General features: G+C 40.9%; 1 protein-coding gene across 1 annotated transcript in view; it reads right to left on the minus strand.

Annotated features, from left to right (window-relative positions):
• The window catches only part of LOC119729465 (corticotropin-releasing factor-binding protein-like), a 33,605-nt gene that overhangs the window by 7,140 nt on the left and 5,497 nt on the right, over positions 1–20,968 (minus strand). The window contains exons 2-5 of the mRNA XM_038202031.1: positions 14,509–14,605; positions 8,903–9,060; positions 8,237–8,441; positions 384–535 (exon numbers count right to left, since the gene is read on the minus strand). Coding sequence (XP_038057959.1) covers positions 384–535; positions 8,237–8,441; positions 8,903–9,060; positions 14,509–14,605 — 612 coding nt within the window. The remainder of the gene's footprint in view (positions 1–383; positions 536–8,236; positions 8,442–8,902; positions 9,061–14,508; positions 14,606–20,968) is intronic.

Consider the following 20,968-nt stretch of genomic DNA (forward strand, 5'->3'; position numbering starts at 1 on the left):
CGATAGTGGACAATTATATAGATTGTGTCTTCTTCTTCTTTTCCGAATTGAATTTCCTATTTTGTTCCCCCATTAGTAGGATAAATTAATGGAGGATGGAGGACCCCCCCCCCCCCCATTCAAGGCCTGTGTCCTCTATGTCCCACCCCCGCTCAGAATCCAGGGGGAAGCAAAAGTTAGTTTTCATGGTTGAGTACTCATTGAGTGCCCCTTCCAGAAAATGACGTTCCGTTAACCAATATTGTCACCGGTAAATTTGATAATTGTACTATGCCTACATAATAATTTTATTCAATTTAGTAAAATTCATATTTGTTACTTATGGCATGTTTGCAATGGAAACAAACAAACAAACAAACAACCCAACACCCCAATGAACAAACCTTAAGTCTGGCCTCGTTGGTCTCTCTCCCTACGGCCATGTGCAGCACGTTGATGTAGCCAGGGTAGATGGTTGCGAAGGAGCAGTTCTTCTGCTTATTGAAGTTGCTTAGTGTGAAAGCCCCCGAGGAATCCGGGCTGAAGATGTTGCAAGCTGGAAACGGAGCAAATATAAAAAAAATTCGGTAAATTAAAACAGTGAACTCAAATTGGGCAGAATAAACTGCTAAGCGGATTGTATATGTGTTCAGCAAAAACAAAAGTCAGCTTGTTGCTAGCCATAAGCAAAGCATTTCCAAGGACCCTTTGGCACGTAGTCCTTTTTTAAGCAAATATCTACTGTGCTTAGTATTTTTTTTATGGCTAGCAGCTCGGGTAAAACTGTCCAAAGATTACAATTCTCCAAAAGCAAAATAGGACAAATGGCCGGCCGGGCTTATTTCGGCCCAAATTCTATCTCCAAAGATGAAAGCAGTACAGTTGTGCATTCTCCACCCATTCGTACAATAACACAATACCTTGTAACTAAAATACAATTTCTTTCAAAACTCTCTTATTGGCAAAGTATGTGAGAGCAAAATAATGCTCAGCTTCGCCAAAAGCTAACGGTGTATTTGAGGCTATTAACTTTCAAGTAATCATCGATTGTCCATGAACATCTTGAACAAAACAGGGTGGGGAATTGAGACCCCCAAAAAAGTCACACGGTTGTGCTAAATAATTATGAAAGTCTGGGGTTTCACAATGATAATGTGCATCTTGCGTCCAATGTACAGGCTTTCAAAAACGATTCCACCCACTCCAACGTAACGACCTGGTTATTTTCATCAAAGTCAAAACCCTTGTCGTTACTTGAGACCGTACTAATATGAAGACTCTTCCCACACAGCGATTTAATATAGATGGCTGATCGCCAGTCACGACTAACAAGCCACAATACAAAGAAGTCTCGAAGGATGAGAAATCTAAAATTGTGGCATTCTACTCACAGTGCATACATCACTGTTTGCACTTGACGTTGAGTGCTCAACCAATATTATTCCATCCCATCAAATCAACGTAATTTAATTTATTTATTTATTTACTTTAGTAGTTTTCTATCCTCACTAAAAACAAGCCCGCATGTTGCTTTGCCATACTCTCTTTATTTCCAAAAATCACCGGTGTTGCAGTATAATGACAGCGTTCAAAGACGCGAAGTAAGTGTTTTATACTGCTGCTTCATTATTCCACTCTGGAGAACCCTATGCCAAACCTAGACAGAAAGTCAACCACAATCAACTACGAACCATTATACAACGGCTTCAATTCCACGACTTGTTTTAATGCACGATATGGCTCTGACATTTAAATGTCGCCCGGGCGTTCATACTTCAAAGCCTATTAGGTTTCTAATACATCCATTATCTCACGAAATTAAGACGATTATTACTATAATAGCCCCAATCTATAAGCACACCAGGGAGATATAAATAATTGAAAGATACGTCATGCATAAAAACCCTTTATAGTTACATCTTAGGCGGATGAGGGAGATGGGTTTCACGTACCCTTTACAGTGGAACAGAGTCTGCTATTTTAGGCGGCAGCAATATGCGCGATGTGCGATGGTATTTGGTTAATCCCATACCAAAAATAATGCATATTTTTTATATAAAGATACACTCTTTAAAAGTCATCAAATGTAAAGAAAACAGGCGATTCTACACCTACAGACTTCATGTATATGTACCCGCAGTCATCTGAGTGCAAGTTTGTTTTCCACTGGCAAATCTAGCTGCGGTATTTAATAAGCAAGTGTAGGTGGGAATTTGATATGATTCGTAATAAGCGACCGATCTGTTTGTGACGAGAGTTTCTCTGTAACCTTTGTATCTGTGTGATGTTTTATCACACATGACTGAAGTCTGGTTAGAAGTATTATTACTGTTCTCCCCTGAGATCACAGCTTTGATATTGAGATGACATTTAGAACGTGCAAGTTGGATGACATGAAGACAAAAAAACACGAAATGTTGCGAGAATATAATTACGAGACTACTAGGTACATCCAACAGGAACCCACAACGGACGCGGCATCCTTCTTTTTTTATAATAAACATTTTGTCTCTTGACTAGACTTAGCATTCAAACCGTAATGAATAGATTCTACGGGGGGGAATGAAATATTAGAGTTTACAACTTTAAGTATTGGCGATGTTGAAAGAAAAATGGCGGTAAAATGGACATCAACTTCCGACATATAATTATTAACATTATAGGTAAAGATACGGAGTCCGTGGTCGGACAAGACCTTTGCACATGCAGTTAAGTCAAAAGTGAAGGCTGCCATTGTCTTTGATTTGCAAACGTCATCTGGTGTTTTTTTTTCTTTGTTTCAATATGGGGATTCCACGTATGAAGCTAATTGAAAGCAAAATATGAAAAAGAAATAATTGCCAGGAAAACTCTAGGTCGAGTTGATAAAAAAGAGCAATTCACCAGGGTTCGACCCTAACTTTATAGTTCACCAGCCAGCCGGGCTACTGAAACAGACTCTTAACCAGCCCGCGGGCATGTTCACTAGCCTGCATGTATTTTCTTTCATATTGTCTCATGTAAAACGTGGGCCTGAAAATGACCCCTGGTGGCCAGGCCCGGATTACCCAATAGGCACAGTAGGCACTGTGCCTAGGGCCTGCGAAAAATTTGGGGGCCTACGAAAACTTGGGGGAGGGCCTACGAAAATACCGCAGTGTACCATAACTGACGCTGTACAGCATGTATGCATTGGCCCTACGTATAAAATGTACGTGTAAAGTCTGTCGTTCTGAAGCACGATGCCAACCATGGGCGTCGATCGGTGGGGAACGGGGGGACTGATGTCGTTCTCCAACGTTTTTCGTCCCTGAATAAAAATACGTAGCCTACATTTGATTTTATAGCTCAGAACAGCTGGTTTAATGACTCCAAACTCGAAAAAGATATTTAAATGATGATCTTGTGATAAAACTTTGGCAGTCGTAAAAATTGCCTCAGATCGCACCACAGGACGCCTAGAATCCATTTTTTTAGGGGCCCTTAAGTGGGCCCCGAACCCCGCGCCGTTTAGGCTTCGCACTCGCACAATTATTAGTACTGATCAAGATACACATGTATGTACCACCCCTACTTTGAGAAGCGAATGACGCCCTCGAGAATTGGTGCCAACAGGCTGTTAGAGCTAGGACCTACACCAGTTTGGCCTGGCTTGATTTGTACAGTCCCCCCCCCCCCCCCCGACAAAAGTGTGCTCTGGATCCGTCTTTGTAGCCCCACTCCCAATAGGCCTAATCTACAGGGACACAGTTGTATTATGTGTTTTTTTTTGACAGGGACATTTTCCGGTATTAAATTACATGATTTTCGCAGTGTATCCAACTTCAGGCGTTGATTACTCATAACATGGTTTTGGGGGACATTCCTCATTTTGCCACATTAGGTCACAAATGTGCCCCCTCGAGATGAAAATAAAACAGCCCTCAAATGCACATGAAAGCATTATGATCGCGTTTAAAAATGATCTCCTCTCTTATAATGCAAAAGTGTCCCTCAAAAACACAAATACCCCTCGCACATTAACAAGATTGTGAACCTTCTCGAGATGGAAAACTATCCCTCGAAAACACGAATGACCCCTATCGCAATACAACAATTTGTGCCCCTCTCAAAATGGAAAACCGGCCTCGTTGGCTCTGTGCGCCGTCATCAGGGGCGTATAATATTCCCGGGGTGGGAGTGGGGTGGGGTATATATACCCCCACACTTTTTGACCGCGGGGATGGGCTATTGAATCATCCGCCACTTTTTGGTGATAAGAAAAAAAAGAGGATTTTGAGGAACTTTCCGAACATCCCAACAATTAAAATGTATTCAATAGCACTGGAAAGTGGAGAAACAAAGTACAAAAGCTTTTTAAAATTTAAGCGCGGGTATACATAATTGATAAAGAGCGTCCCAGTATAATGCGGTGTCCAGCCCCCCCCCCCCCTTTCGAATGCCCACGGCTGGGCAATTTGGGCGTTTCATGTGCCCCCAAGAGTTTGCCACGGAGAGTTCATTTTTCCTAGTGCATTGTGGAAAATGGTCGACAAATTCGCAGCGCGGAACATTTGAAATTGTTAGATTTTTTTTCCGGTCAGTAGTTTCGTAAGCGTATGATTCGAGTATAAATTTGCCTTTTTCTTTTCTTTGTATCAATATGGTGTTTTAGTAAGGCGGCAGAACGCTATACCCGAATTTATAACCACTTAGCTAAAGTTGTTTAAATGACACTCATTCAAATGGGCCTTGTTTTGTCGACCGTAATTTGAAAAACTGACTCTCCATTACAAACTCTTGGAGCGCACTGCATTGTGAATCCCCGAATTTGATGATTTTGGTCATCCCCCCCCCCCCACTCGCCAACACACAGATTTACGCCACTGGCCGTCATTGCACTCGCGTGGTCACGATTCTAATCATGCCACAGGCTGACGTTAATGTGACATTGTATTATAATGGCATCATTCCCTAGACTTAGCGTAAGTACAAGAAAAGATGAAGTTTCCCAAGCTATAGCTAAGGGAGCTGAATTAGAATTAGACAAACAAAATTCCCTCGTTAAAATGTGTAAACGGGTCAGTAGTTTGATATAAATATAATGAGGTGGGGGAAACTTGCTAGAATTTCTCTCAATCATAGCGACATGTCAGTGCCGGCCGAAAGACGCGCGATGCGAAACAATAATTGATGAGACAGAATAAGGACGAGCTTGGTAAGGTTAATTGCTCGTAGTGACTCTTTTGAATAGTCAACTGCTCGGTACTTAAGAATGATTGTAGAAAAGAGTTACGTAACAGCATTCATTGTATATAGCACGATGCTGATGCATCTTTCGTGCAGCTATGAAACACAAAGTAACTCTCCCACTGCGGAAATAAGGATTAAGTTTAAACGCAAAGAGAAAAGCACCTACTGAAACAGCCTAGTTGTTAAGCTGTCTGACAGTGGACCCAGGGTTAGGGGTTCGAATCCGCTTGGTGTCATTTTTTTTGGTTTTCGATGCCCGCGGTTCTGTCATTTAAGAGTATTAATTTCCCGTCGACATTTACCAACAGCAGTTAGCTCGGTCGGTCGGTAAGCTGACTCACAAGTTGGGACTGTCTGCGAAGTCCAGGTTGGCATCTGCGTATAGGTACGGGGTTCTTTTGCTGACTCGGCAGCAAGGCTTAGGGTGCCACCTCGTTTCCTCCCTTTATGGTGCCTGACTTTCGAGTTACATGGATGGACAGGGAAGGAGGTGTGGTGGGCCGGGTACCGAGTCCCAGAAGAGTTCTATATGGAAGTCGGTAAGGGGCTCATTGAGTTAGGGTCATAAGTCCGACTCCTGAAGACTTGGCCATCGCCACATAACTTTTTGTTTTATTTTCTTTCTTTTCTATTGGAGGACAATTGCAAGAATGATTAATTTGTTATATTGAGAGCTTGTACTGTAATCGTTCGAAATTAATTTTTAAAATTGCTCGAAAATACAAAATTCAATCCAGCTATGATGTTTTTATTTCATTGTCGCAAAACTGCATGTACATGCTCATACATGCGCATACCTTGTTCAGGCCTGTTCCCTGATCCCAGACTGCAGGGGGGGTCTTTAAATCCTATAGTGGATTTTTTTATATTTTTATATTTTTTATATGCACAGCCGTAGCTTTCAACGCCCGTATATGAAGCGACTTCGCGAGGCAGCTTGTGCCGACATGACAGAATGCACAATCTTTTGACATGGGTTTCAGAACCGGATTTTAGCTTCGCGGAGTTTTGAGCAGCGGCATTTATTATTTACATTCTCCACTTTGTTCTTATTCCCTCTTCCTTTCTCATTCCTTCTCTATTCTTCGGAACACTGGTGCCTAGGCCCTACGAAACACTTTACCGGGCCTGCTGGTGGCGCTTCAGGGCCCCTCGAAAAGAATAATTTATGTGTAAAAGTCAGAGTTTTTAAAATTAGTTTGGTATATTGATTTCTTTAAAAAAAATCACCCGTGGAATTTTATGGAAACTGAAAAATCGCATGATGAGAAAGAGAAACATCCTGCAAAAAATGGACCTGTCACTTCCGAAAACTTCCGTGTGGACTCGTGGAACTCGATCACTCGTTTAAGCATGAATATTCATGGAATAATTTTGTGGCAGACAATTTTTTTTGAACAAACTTGAAGGATTTATTTTTATTTACAAACAAATCTCAAATGACCGTTGATAAGAACTGTATTAAAATGTGATCCAAACGAAATCTAGAATCCATCAGATACAGGTAGGTATTAAAATCTTCGCGTTGTATCATTTTCGTTCTCACGCAAGTACGCGATGTGATAACAGACGTGATCGAACAAAGAGACCTAGGTACGAAAATAGGTCGTAGGTAAAATTCGCTTTTACCCATTTCCAACTGATTTCTCATCTATTCTGAGGCAATTTTGTCAGTGTTTTAATAAACAGATCTTATAACTTAACCCGTTAAAACAGTTGATAAAATTATACACAAATTGATAGGTGTGATTTCTGAATTTCATGATTTATTTCTTCCTGTCCTTTCATCTTTGCCGTATCCCAATAATTTTGAACTCGCCAGCCGGGCTACTTAAGGAATAGTTTGACTAGCCCGCCGCTGTTTTGACTAGCATTTGGCTAGCGGGCTACCGCTAATTTCGAACCCTGAATTCACATATTGCAAATGTGGGAATCGAACCAGGGACGCCAAAGCTAAAGGCTGAGAAATGAACCACTGCACAAAACTGATTGTGATTGTGAGGTCAATATTGCTGGCCACACCATGGATCAAACCAGAGGTTGTTAAAAGATTTAGACCAAGATTCTTAAAACTGCTAAGCATAGAGATTTGTTAAGCAAAAAAAATTGCAAAAGCTAGGTTACCAACCAAAACTGCCACAGAGTGTACATTGCCCCTAACAGGTTCTCGGCTGATTCATGCTTAGCACTTAAATCTGCTAAGCCCAAATTACTGCTAAAAACCAGCTCCACGAATAAAGGTTCTGCAACAAATAAATCTATGTGTTTTTTTTGTTTTGTTTTGTTTTGTTTTGTATTTGTGGAGGTGTTTCATTCTTTCTTTTTGCTGGACCCAGAGGGGCCAAGCCTGTCCTCTTTGCACCTCAATGACTGACGTGCTGTCACTTGTGAACCGGGCAGTGCAATCGTATAGGGTAACTCCGTAACGCCAATGAGTGGGCTAAATCCGGCCCAATGTGTTCACAGATGCATGAAAAGACTGCATTCATGTGAATAGCCTTCTGCTTCTGAATCAATTGAATTTATTTTTATTTATTTTATTTTATTTATTTATTCGATAACCAACAGCGGAGACCCACCATTTACAGGTATCATGAAAAATAGATGTACATTGTACATATATTCATAATTAACATTACAATTAAAATTAAACAAATATACATGACACATTCTTAATCAACGGGAAAATTAACCATTACTGATAAAAAAAAATTACACCAAACAAACAAACAAACAAACACCCCCAACAGACAACCTACAAAACAAATATATAAAACAGAAAAATTTAATTACGTTAATTAGATTAAAAATAAATTTAAAATAAATTAAAACTAAATTAAATATTAAACACAGACGAACAAACGAGCAAACAAACAAACGACCCAACACCCCAACAAACAAACCGACAACAGACAGACAGACAGCCCAACAGACAGACAGACCAACAACAGACTTACACCCTAACAAACTAACAAATTATAAAATAGAATTATGCGGGTTCTGGGACCATAGGCTTGCTAACTGTGTTGTTTTTAATATTACTTACGGGCTTGGATGGTCTTGTGTTTGAATATCAACCGGAATGCCCCGCCATTGGCTGGTGACTGGTACGTTAGCATGGCAACGTTCTGAGAAGACAAGAGCACACGGCTGCCGGTGTTGCACACCATATTGACCCTCTCTTGAACCGGCAAGTCGTGGCCAGCTTCGGTCGGGAACACACCAAGCTGCAGGGCGACTCCATCGAAAAACTGTAGACATAAACATTACAGAACACCATATAATAATGTTGTCAAAACACTCACTGCAAAGAATATGTCCCCATTTTATATTGTACAATTCACATAAGTAGTTTTCTATATTTTACTTGACAAATATTTCCTGAATTTTTATTTATTAATATGAGGATAATAACCAATTTCAATACAGAACACATTCAATTTAAAAAGGGAATTTCGTCAGTCGTGTTTACTATTTAACGCCAAAGAAACCTAAGTAACTTTGGAATTCCTACTTTCGTATGTTCAATCCTGGTCTAACGGTATAAAGTGGAACGGTTTGAATGGTTCGGTCAAAACCAAAACTTTAATTTTGAAAAAAATGAAGTATGATTTTCAAGTTTGTAATGCTAATCATGCTCCAGCCTTGAAGTTTGTACAGCAACATAAAATACCAAAGTTCTGGGTTTTTTTTCTCATTTCTTAAGACCAACCTCAACGAATGAATCTTCTGCGCATGGGTAGTCCAGCTCCGTGATTTCTAATTCGACCACAGCGCTTGGCCCAGTCAGGAATAGCCACGTGCACATCATCGCCTCAGATGATTGGACGAAATACTCGCCTGGTTGGCTGATGACGTCATAAGGGCACTCTGCAAAACAACAACACGAAAATGATGCTCATTAATTGGCCATACAGAAACATCGCCAAGAAGAAAAAAAACCTCGACATTGCGTTCCGAATGACAATTTTGTAATGATATACGTGCCTTTTCTTAATTTTTATGAATTATTGTTTTTTAAGATCTGGCCGTGTTGCAAGAAGTCTTGCATGACAGTTTTGCATGACATGATCAAAATGATCCCTTCCAGAGGTTTAAAAATGCGACACCATAAGATGCGACGCCGATGGCACATATAAAGCACCACACTTATGGTACATTTTCGGGACCGACAGACAGACCATCCGACCGACCGATCGACCGACCACCAAGTGACATGTAGAAGCTCCTGCCAGAGCTTAAAAATAGGAAGTGGTAAGAGAAACCCTGAAAATCTCCTGTTGAAAAGAACCAGGTTCTTCTAGAACCTCCTATAAGAGAATATAAAATAGGCATCATGAAACCCCTTAAGAAGATAGAAAATAGTTAATAGAAAATAGGTAGTGTTATTTGGTACTCCCAAGGAGGATAGAAAAAGTGCGAGTGCACAATAAGCTCTGGCCGTGTTGCAAGAAGTCTTGCATGGCAGTCTTACATGAAATCGATCAAAATGATCCATGCCAGAGCAAAAAATGAAATCGATCAAAATGATCCCTGCCAGAGCTTAAGAATGCGACGCCGAAAATGCGACGCCGATGGCACATATGAAACACCATACTTTTGGTCAATTTTCGGGGACAGACAGACAGACCGACCGACCGACCGACTGACTGAACACCAAGTGACATGTAGTAGCTCCTGCCAGAGCTTAAAAATATTGCAAAGGTAAAATATAAATGTGGCGTTATAGGTAAAGGAGGTTTCTTGCCAACACGTACTATTTATATTCTTAGGAAAGTGCATTTTTTTTTAAAGGAAATTGCCACTCCGCGCATGCGCAAAAAACGTGCGTTATGATTGAAGGATATAGGGCGTATCAATCTTTCATAAAAAAAACACACCCGATTTCTCAATTAACATTTAGATAGAAAACGAAGCAGAGAAATAACTGAAGGGAAAAAACGAACTCCCGCGTGCGTGAAATTAAGCGTAAAATCAAATCACAAAATACATGGAGGCTAATGAGGCATTCGTTATCACATCGCGCGGAAAAACGTGTTGGGAATATCGTATGCTTGTATGCTTCCCGTGTAATGTTGGTACAGGTGTCTTACACGAGACGGGCCATTAGATAACTGTGAAAGTGGTTTGGATCACTGCATTAGTCGTGTCCTTTTTCTCCGAGTCTGAAAACACTGAAATATAACGTAATGCAGTAGGAGTTAAGCCTGAGAAACTATAGACAGTGCGGTCATAGTGCTTGGGTTTTGGATTATGGGGAAGAATCTCATGACAAACCGCAAAGGCCAAAAAAAAAAGTCTCCGGTTTCTGGTATGCGCGCGCGTCGCCGTAGCCATGCGCGTCGGCAAAAATGAAAAAGTTTTTTTTTCAATGAAAGATGATGTCTCAAAACCGCCAAACTCACTGGTTTGACTGGAATCCTGCTGCTGCACAATTTTAACGTGTTTTTGAATGGGGTTATGATCGAGAATAAGCTTTATGTGGCCTCTCTGGACTCCCATATATTTGCACTAAGTTTAGTCGGGCACCATTTGCAGTCATCAGCCGACATTTTGAGGCAAAAAAATCATTTGGGGGCCAAATGCTATCGTTTTTGTTTACAAGTCCTCGGAAACTGGCATAATTTCACTTTATAGCCCTGCTTACAAGAGAATTCCCCGCTTATGGTCACCATTCTCTGCTAACAATAATATTAATAATGTACATGTACATGTACATGTGTGCGTTGTCTATAGGGGAGACCGGGGATGGAAGTTACACGGGTAAGTTGTTACAGTTCTCAGTGTGCAAAGCAGGAACAGGAGAGGGCGGGCTTACTACCATCCATATGTTGCCTACGGGTAGCTAGGGTATACTGCTGATCGAGAGCTTTCTCCAATCTTCTACTCAAAAAGTAAGTAAAAAAAACCTTTTTTGTCCTTTCTTAGTAACTTTCTGACAAAACTTGAATTTCGTAATAGCTCTAACAACTGGAGGCGCATAACGCTAACTTGATATTGTAAATATAGTAAATTTAGGTCACTCATATATCCCCAGGTCATGACCTGTAATTCTGCCTGAAGGTTGAGTTACAGTAGATTTTATGTGTAAAATACCCTACGGGGTAGGTTGTTACACTGTAACAACCTACCCCGTGTCAATGTAACAACTTACCCCAATTACATTTTACGTATGTTGAACTATATTTTGTGTATATTTTCAGCTGTAAATATTTCATTTGTCTGTTTTGCTTTACCTACAGAATGAGCTACTGTATTAATGATGCCAAGAACCTACAAAAGGAAGACAGGTGTCTGGAATGTGATGACTTGTTTTCCAACTCTGCACCTGGAGAGCAATGGGTCCAGTGCATGGAGTGCTCAGGATGGTCCCATACAGAATGTACAGGAAAAGCTACCTGTGTGATGAATGCGAATTGATGAACACAGACAGTGACTAAATTGTCGGTGATCCTTATCGATCACAAAGAGGCATTTTAGCTATATTTCAGGTGTTTCAAATTAAAACAAATGTCCAGTTTATTGCTTGAATGAACAAGTTGTTACTTAATTATACACCTTAAGTGACAAAGCAGTTGCTTTCTTGATAGTAGAATGGGATGGTATTTACTTTTGTACCACACAATGAGGTATATAAGTTGTTTACATATTGTAACAACTTACCCCTGTGGTGTAACAACTGTGTAACAACTTACCCCGTATGGTGTAACAACTTACCCGGTATGCGGGGTGGGTTGTTACAAAAATTTACCTTCATTAATTAATTAGTAGTTAATTAGTTGTTTGATGTTTTCTTGTTTTGTATACTTCAGGTTATAGTAAACATAATGGGCTACCCACATACCCAAGATGGAGTGTTAGAGTTCTTTCATTACAATTATTTGGCGCAAAATGTAAATTTTGTAACGTTCATCCCCGGTCTCCCCTAACCATGAAGGCCTGTAAGCACCGACCATTAAGTTACGGGATGCAGGCATGTGAACAAGCTAAACACGCTAACCCGTGATATATACGGTGGCCGTAAGCGCGGGACTTTCTGCTACTGTTGGCCAGGATTGTTCTGTTTACGCATTACTCATAAAAGTTTCTATGCAAGGTACTGGTAACGGAGTTTTGTTATTTGCTTTTAGTATTTTAGCAGAAAAAAATGTATGCTTGGGTTTTATAGGGGCCATTCCGCACTATATATGGTTTCATCGTCCTATGACCATTTGGTATAGACCTTATACGTAGCAGCCATCTTAGATTGCAATGCCTTTGTTTTGCTGGGATATGCATGAGAGAACCCTTTGTGTATGTTACTGAATTAAAATAACAAAAGATGCCCTCTAAGAGTGGCCACTTCGCATAAGGTCTACTATTTAACGCACTTAAGCTTCAGGGAACCAGACCGCTTCTGTTTTGTCAACTGTCAAAAGTATAAACTTTTTAACAAAATTTAATTTAACAAAAGTTACATATTTTGATCCGAGTGCAAAAACATCTAAGGTTCAGCCAGTCGAAAGCATTTTGGCCCAAAATGCAAAGGTGAACGTGCACAATACAGTATTTGGTTTACTGAATACGTGCGTGAAGAAAGGAAATGTTCTCACTTTTCACGTATCATTTCAGTAATTGTTTCCAAAGTTCAACCCGTCGATTTGAAGTCCATTATTTCTATGAGACTTCAGTAAATAAATGACAATTTTTTCTGCCCTTGTTTTTTTTTTTAACCACGCCGACGTGACACCAAAAAATGTGGCCGTGCCCCGGGACCCATTTATTGCCATCATTTACCGGCAAACTGGGTCGCAATTAGCAGGAGGATTGTCTCGATTTCTGACTGTTTTGTCACGATCGGGCCGTGTTCTCGTTAACCATTAGGTACCATATCAGAAATTTGGTGCGCGGTAGTTACGAAAACTGGTCACGGTTGCTAGCCGTCAGAAAGCGCAGGTCCCCGGTCGACGGACACCAGCATGACCGGACGAGGTTTATCACAATTCTCTATGTTTTGTTCCCAACATGCGAGCAGTGGTGATCACCCCTTGTGTCTTACACAGAACAAATTTTAGAAGGACAAATCTCTGGTTCAGTTGAAAGCTCTCGCACATTAAAGACCGGGAAGACAGGATATCTCATTTCTTTACTTAAACAACTCTGCGCCTGCCCTTTTTTTTTTCCTCTACAGAAATGACGCACATTCTTTCATGCTATCTCACAAATATAATACTGGCTCATACGCAAATATACTGACGTCGGAGTTGGAAATAGTGAAACATCTTGCACCCCCAAATTAACACAAAGTACATTTGACAGTGGGCAATTTCACCTTATACAAACCAATTTAGATGAGTGATACAAACATACATTTTCTGAGAGGTTTGCGTTCCCAACGAGAATAACATGACAATGTTACTTTTTGTTGCATCTTGAGTTCCTTGATGGGGTGAGAGGAGCTACATCATTATCCCAAATGAAAAAAAAATATTGAATGAATTATTCGTCCCAACGAACGGCGCGGCCGCACGGCAAACTTAGAAGTTCCATTCCGCGGTAAATGAGAGTTCCATTGCACGGTCACACCTTTTGGCGGCTCTGACCAATCAGATGACGAGGATTTTATTCAGGTGTTGTATAAAACAAATAAAGAATGTTTCACATTCGTGCAATGGAAAGAATAATTTCATTAGGTGACATATGGAATGTTCCATTTCACTCGGCTTCACGTCGTGAATGCAGCATTTCCATCTGTCACCTCATGAAATTATTCTTACCATTGCACTCACAAACATCCATTATTTGTATAATGTTCGATTAATAGCTCATCGCTTGACTGCTGGAGACTGTCATGGCTTGTGGTTGATTTGATCCGATTAAAAATCAGATTTTAACTTTGTTTTGACAACATATTTTCTCTCTTTAACACCTTAACAGATTCTCGGAACATTAATTGTAATAATAATTTAATAATAATTTGGGAGGCTAATCATCCTTACTCGCAGCTGGTATGCTGAATTGCGAAGGACGCGGCTACAACGTGGTCGGGCCGCTGGCACGTAAAGGCGCCTATTGCTGCCGGCCACACCTACCCATTATGACCACGGAGCACAGCCTGAGATCGAAAGTGTTCGATTTTTCCCGGAGGGAGGAAAACCGGAGAGCCCGGAGAAAAACCCTCGTGGCACAGGAGAGAACCAACGCACAACTCTACTGACATGTGATTCGCGGCCAGGATTCGAACCGTGGTCACCTTGGTGAGAGGCGAGCGCTTTACGCACAAGCCATCAATGCCACCCTAAATTGTACTAATAATATTACTGTAACAAAAGTACCTACCCATTTCTGTGGCACTTGATGAACTGGTAGTCTTAACAGGAGCTTCTCCTCGACGAAAAACTCTCATTGCCGACTGGTCGAATCCAAAATACCGCTCCTACAAAGTAAAAACAAAAAACCAAAAATCCATAAATCATCCATTAATTAAGAACTTTGGCATTTCAATAACAAAATATTTTCGTTTAAACAGTGGCAATACAACAACCGGTAGTGCCCCTAATTTCATAATACATCACCAGATACGTCACCCCCAATATGAATTATGCAATACTTGAATTTATGGCGAGATTGCGCATCACAGCATGTTAAAGTGTAATACCCTACGAAATTCGGCCTAAGGGTGCAACCCTGTATTAAAATTTCCATAGACACCAGTGCTAAATGCCCATACTTCAACATTCTTTTTAAAATACTCAGATTTTTTTTGGTGGTTTGACCATTGACTTTTCGAGATATTCTCACCCAAAGAAGACGACCCCTATTTCCCCCAAAGCGGAAGAGTAGCCATCTTGAAAAACGATCCCTCCACAACATGGCAAAGCAGCGCCACTTTCGAGCCCAATTGCATCCAAACTGCTCAGAATTGGAGCCTCAAGTCCGGGTAAGAGGTTCATTGCCATATCATGCTCTTCCCATCGCCAATTTTATGGCTCTCAGAACTCTCTGATACAGAATATTTTGACGGTATAACGGTGAATATAGTTGGAGTACAAAAATACTACTTCTTGCTTTATGGCAGACGAAAACATTTCACAGTTTTTGTTTTTGTCCTGTCTTCGACTGAAGTTTTGTTTAGTTAGTTGGTTTGTCAATTATTTGCACAAGTGATATTTTAGATGAGTTTGTGATTGACAGTTTTACCGAGCTCTATAACAGATCACACGGGACTCGGTGAACGTGGTAACTAGGGGCGGTTTACTCTTACCCGTCAAGTTGTTATTAATTTGTACGATAGAAAGCTTTGTGTAAGAATAACCGGACCGCTTGAACAAACTGCCCTGCCATGCGGGGGTCATTCTCTCACCAATCATGTTCTCCCGTATACGGAGCCTCTGCCCTTTGTCGTCTGAAAAACGTATCCTTCCGCGGCCCCAAGGGAAACGTCATTATTCTCAAGACACGCGCTGGTGTATCAGCCCTAAACCCTATCCACGGGATGTCTCTCTTAGGGGAGAATCTTTTCTTTTCTCTACTGACAATGTTTTCTTATTCTTTTCCCCGCCAGTTATTCGTGACTCGGAAGGAGAGGAGTTGCAGGTAGGCGGGGCCACGTGTCGAGAAAATCCCAACGACAAGCCAAACTTTGCAATGGGCAAACTGACTGTTCAATTACAGGCCGCAATTATACGAAGAATGATAACAGTCGAGTGTAACTTAAGACTATATAATTCCACAGCTATTTTTTTTCGTGAGTTGCCGACGGTCAAAAGCAGGGTTTTTTGCAGAGCTGAAAGGCTCTTGGTTAAAAAGGTCTTTGCCCGATCTGTCACGTATAGATAATTCTATATGTTTTACTTTAATGGCGAACATCAAACATTAATATGCCTACTGGGAAACATTCAATATGCTGTTAAAAGTGAAGGCCGGTTTAAAGGGCCCATGCAATGCAGTCTTTGATAATGCACCTTTGTGTCCCATTTAACCTGATTTTCAATTTTTGTTCTGCCATTTTCAAGGGTATATCTGGTGCCTTTTTTGTTTTTATTCTAATGCGAATTTTCATATCCATGAGCAAAACTGTGTTGTCATTCTCGGCAAAAACCTCAATGGTACAACTATTTTAGCACAGAAAGTTGCTAGAATTTGGTTATTTTGCGGTCGTAGATTTTCTTTTGTTTGGTTATTCGTTGTTGTGTCAGTACATGGCAGTAAGTCAATGAGCAAACCTTTCTCATAAATGTTTTCAATGAGCAACTTTTGGCTTCATAATTTGAACAGAAAAACCCTAAACTGAACAGTGTCTTCCTGAAATGACATCACACCAACATCGCCCTCAGTTCAGTTCAGTTCAGTTCAGTCTTTAACAATGTAATTTTCCGCTAATTACCAAGTTGTTTGGGATTTATCCCAGCAGTTGTCATGACTTTATATAAATCCACTTAAACAACTTTGTATCAGGATGACACGTTAGCGGCAAAAGGCGATAGTGTTCCTTTTTATCAAAGATATACCGACTTCAGCAAAATTCAAAAATCAATTAATTTAGAATTTTCAATTTCAGTTATAATTTTCTTAACATTTTATTCCATCAAAAGAAAAAGTTATACACAATAACTCAAATAAGTCATCGTCATCCTAGTTTGCTGTGCGGAAGTTGATCACATTGGTAAATCTAGATCACAACCTTGACGACTGGAGATTTTAACAACCGACCACCCCCCCCCCTTTCAAAAAAGGTGGGGATGTTTGTCAATCCGATGTTTGTTCACAATTTCCTTGGCAAAAAAGTTTAGGGAGACACTGATGCGACCCCATATATAGCTGGTATCTCACACTGAACACCGATTGCCCTTACGATGCGTAGGTAACCGTTTTCATTACAGTAGCGCATCTAGAGGAGTTGGGAGTGCAACCAACCCCTCCCCCACCCCCACCCCACCCTCCCCCACCCCGCCCCTCCCCGTTCAGCTGCTGACTAACGATAGTTATGATACTTGTAAAATGGGGCCGAAAATAATAACTGGAATGCTAAAGTTCTTAAATTTATTCTGATATTGCCTTAGAATGCACGAGAAATCATCATAGATTTCAAAATTTCCCCGGAGCATACCCCCACAGACCCTCTAGCAAGGGCGTGACTTCGACACGCCTTCACTCACCCCCCCCCCCCTATCATATCAACTCTCCTACCCCCCCCCCCCATAACTGAAACCTGATCCGCCCCTGCATTAAGCCGTTAAGCAGAAATATTCCTTTACCTGCTAAGCACAAATCGGCGGGGAACCAGTCATAGCATCCAATGACATTTCCGCTGGTAACCTTTTTGCAAATAGAATGTTTTGGGCTTAGCAAGTTAGCAGCTCCAGGTAAGTGCAAAACATTAAAAAAAAAACATAAAGGTCGCCATGAATTATTCCAATCGAGTTAACTTTTCTCGAGACCAGGGGCCAATTTCAATAAAAATGCTAAACGCTAAATACTTTGCCAATTGCAGGTGCCAAGTGCAGGAAAATACACGCTTAGCAACGGAGGTAACCAACCAAAAACTTGATGGCAAATTACATTACTAGTGGCGGATTCTCAGCTGGTTTCTGATGATCTCGTCAATTTGCAAAGCATAATACTTTCAGCTCAATCATTGGGCAAAGGTTTCCAGACATTTTGCTTTATAGTTCGTTCTCGCTGTTCCAAGGTTGCATCGCCTCGAGACAGTGCAGACAGCCAGATTGATAACGTCAAACTATACTTAAAAGAAAAACCAACAACTTGTGGTAATAAAAGGGCCATATCATCTCGGAAGACGACGCATTGCCATGACAACCACACGAGTGTACTTCGCGAAAATCGCCTCCATCTCACGAAAGAGCACCGTCTTCGCGTAATGAAATACTCCCTCAGCACTTATGACTTTTACCTATTCATAGGTAATTAAATACCAACTTGAATTTCGTCGTATTATTGAAAGGTTGTTTTCGGCTTTGGTAAGCGATCAAAAGTGCCCACGCGAAAAGTTGTAGTGGCGAGTAGTGCATGTGTATGGAGAGCCCTCAGTGGCATTATTCTGCACTATAATTATTACTAAGCGTATATTTTCCACTCATAAACGCAGAGCCACATTTCGCATCAATTTATTTAATGAGAAGCACTATCAGGTGTCAAATACGATCCGTATAGAACCGTTAAAACATTCCTCTTTCTGCGCGACCATTTCTGTCGTTTCAAGAAATATCTCGTCGGTTGTTAAACTCATGTAACCGCAAACTTGAGTCCAATTATGTTATCCAGAAAAAACACCTGGCGCGCTAGCGAGAACATTTTAAAATGTATACTTTATTTTGCCGCGGGTTGGCCGTGTCTAGATTATGTAGTCACTGATCTTATTAAACTCAGATGCCCTTTGCAAAAAGTTCTTGGCGAGCACATTATGTCATTGAGTCGCTGGCTCGTCCACATACTCAAACCCATACTTCAGGTCGCGTTTCCCAAACTAAGAACGCTTACTTCTTTAGTGGTTGGGTGAAGTTGTAACCAACTTGAGTTTCTGGTACAGATTCCACGAGGACAATTTAGCCGAAATATGAACCAAAAAAGGCAACATCGACTCCGCATAAAAAAGTGGAATCTATCTGAATCATACCTCGTTTTGAATCACAGTAATCAAATTAACATGTTGGCAAGATATAGGTTGGGCTAGGCCTTGGTAAACATGGCAGTCTCGAAAGAGGGACAGCGCCAGGCGCAGAAGTGGAAATAAAGTCTCCCTTGCCGCTCCGTGCTAAAAGAAAACACGCATCTTTAGTGCTGACGGGAAAAATATACTTTTGGCGCCAAAAGTACACGAAAAAAAGAAGCGGTGCACGGCGTGGAAGGCGGATGTATGACCCGCGGTTACCTAATCTATACAAAAAGGGGAATCCAAAAAGTATAGACGGGACTTTTTAGTTTAACTTGACATTGAGCTTCATCGACAGTGTATTCTTGAACAACAATTTTTTTGGTAGACATTTTTCCGTTGATAGAAGTAAGATATTAATAGTTAACTTCCAATGGCAGTTTAAAGTAACTGTGACTTAAAAAAAAATTCACCTTAAAAATAGAAATAATCTGTAAAGAGCAGACTCGTTTGTTTCTAAACGTCAAGAATAACCGCAACCTTTTCCGGTAAAAAAAAGTTAAAAATAAAGATTTGCCAAATCCATGAACTTGAATGCCACGGGGGATTATCCCATCTGACACTATACGTCGGTCACTAATCCCCTTAATCCGGACTACAGGCTCGTCGGACGTGTTTGGCTTCAAAGCCCGAATCCGCTTTCGTCGCCAACCGTCAGGATCTCTCGGAAGGCAGGACGACTTACCTTTAATATTTCAAAACAGACATAGTCTCAACGATTTAAAACCGAAGTTCTTAAACACTTTGCCTCAGCATCTATTCCGAAGATCCTTCTCAAACATCTTATTCCATTAGGGACTTTTCTCTTGGCATTAGAGCACAAGTATAAACCTACAGGGCCGCAGGGTGCGAGGGACATTCAATGTTCTGCCGATCTCCACGCGTATTAATAAGAAGTGTAGCGCCGGCAGCTAGCGGGAAAGGCGATTCCCGAGAGAGGGCTCCTCTCGCCGCTCAAAAACGGTCAACCGTAAGTCGAGGCATTAGCGCGCAAAGCCGGCTGTATTTCATTTCACGGTGTGGATGACCGGGTGTGCGTTTCTTAATACCTCGCCCGTATTTGACGGCCCGTCGATGCGACGAAACTTGCCGCAGATGCAACACCCCACCACTGACGAAGGGTTAACCAAAGTCGCGCGGTCTGTTTACTTACTGAAGCACAATGTGACGTGATATAGCAAACCGTTGGTCATATACTAATTTGAATTCGTATACCTTGATTCAATAACGGATTACTTGCTGAGCAAATTGCTTATGTACTAACTTTCAATCAAGTTTCCAGGGAAATTGTTAGGTACATTATTTTTTACACCAAACCTCTGTGGACTCCGTGCGTTATAACGCCCTATGAACGATAGAAATGCCGGAATTAGCGAATTTGTTATTAGCCAATTGCGTATATAATATATAGACCATGCAAATGCATGAAAAAGAAAACTTCCATTGAATAGCCATGAATCAATCAAATATAATTTTGTGCGGGGTGGTCCTATACGAAAGCACTGCCCAGCCACAGGTCCTTTTAAACTGTCAGCCTTTATTGTTTTTTGTTTGTTTGTTTGTTTGTTTTGTTTTGTTTTTGGGTGTTTTTTTGTCTGAACAGTTCGTTTGAACAGGAGGGACTGAAAAGAGAAGGCCGTTAACCATTGCAAATGTTTATGTCCGTATGTGCATACGTTTAAAAGCATCGGTTTAGTAGAAGACATAATGATGTCGCTGATGACGTTTGTCTCGAACTGTGCCTGCCTCGTTCCGGCTCAATCTTTTCCAATCAATCTTGCTGATTTGAAGAAGAAAGGACCGGCAACAAAAAAATAAGCCTGATGATTGCTGGGAGCATCGAGCTAGACTGGCAAGGGCGCCAGCTCGTGTTTAACACCAGCTCCAGGATGTCTGTACTCAAATGAATATTGGGAATAGTAAATAATATTGAAACACCGCAGAGATTGGAATATTGATCATTTTTTGTGTAAACAATTTTGAAGTCACCGAAATAGCGTGGCTCGTTGACTCGAAGAATTACTTGATTGTGTGCGATTCCGATGGCGCTTCTACGTGCTAGGTCAGATCCCATCATATCGACTGTCGTTTGATATATAAAAATAGTGCAAGCAAATAATAGCTTTG

Source organism: Patiria miniata, unplaced genomic scaffold, assembly GCF_015706575.1.
Source record: "Patiria miniata isolate m_02_andy unplaced genomic scaffold, ASM1570657v1 HiC_scaffold_21, whole genome shotgun sequence".
Classification (NCBI taxonomy): domain Eukaryota; kingdom Metazoa; phylum Echinodermata; class Asteroidea; order Valvatida; family Asterinidae; genus Patiria; species Patiria miniata.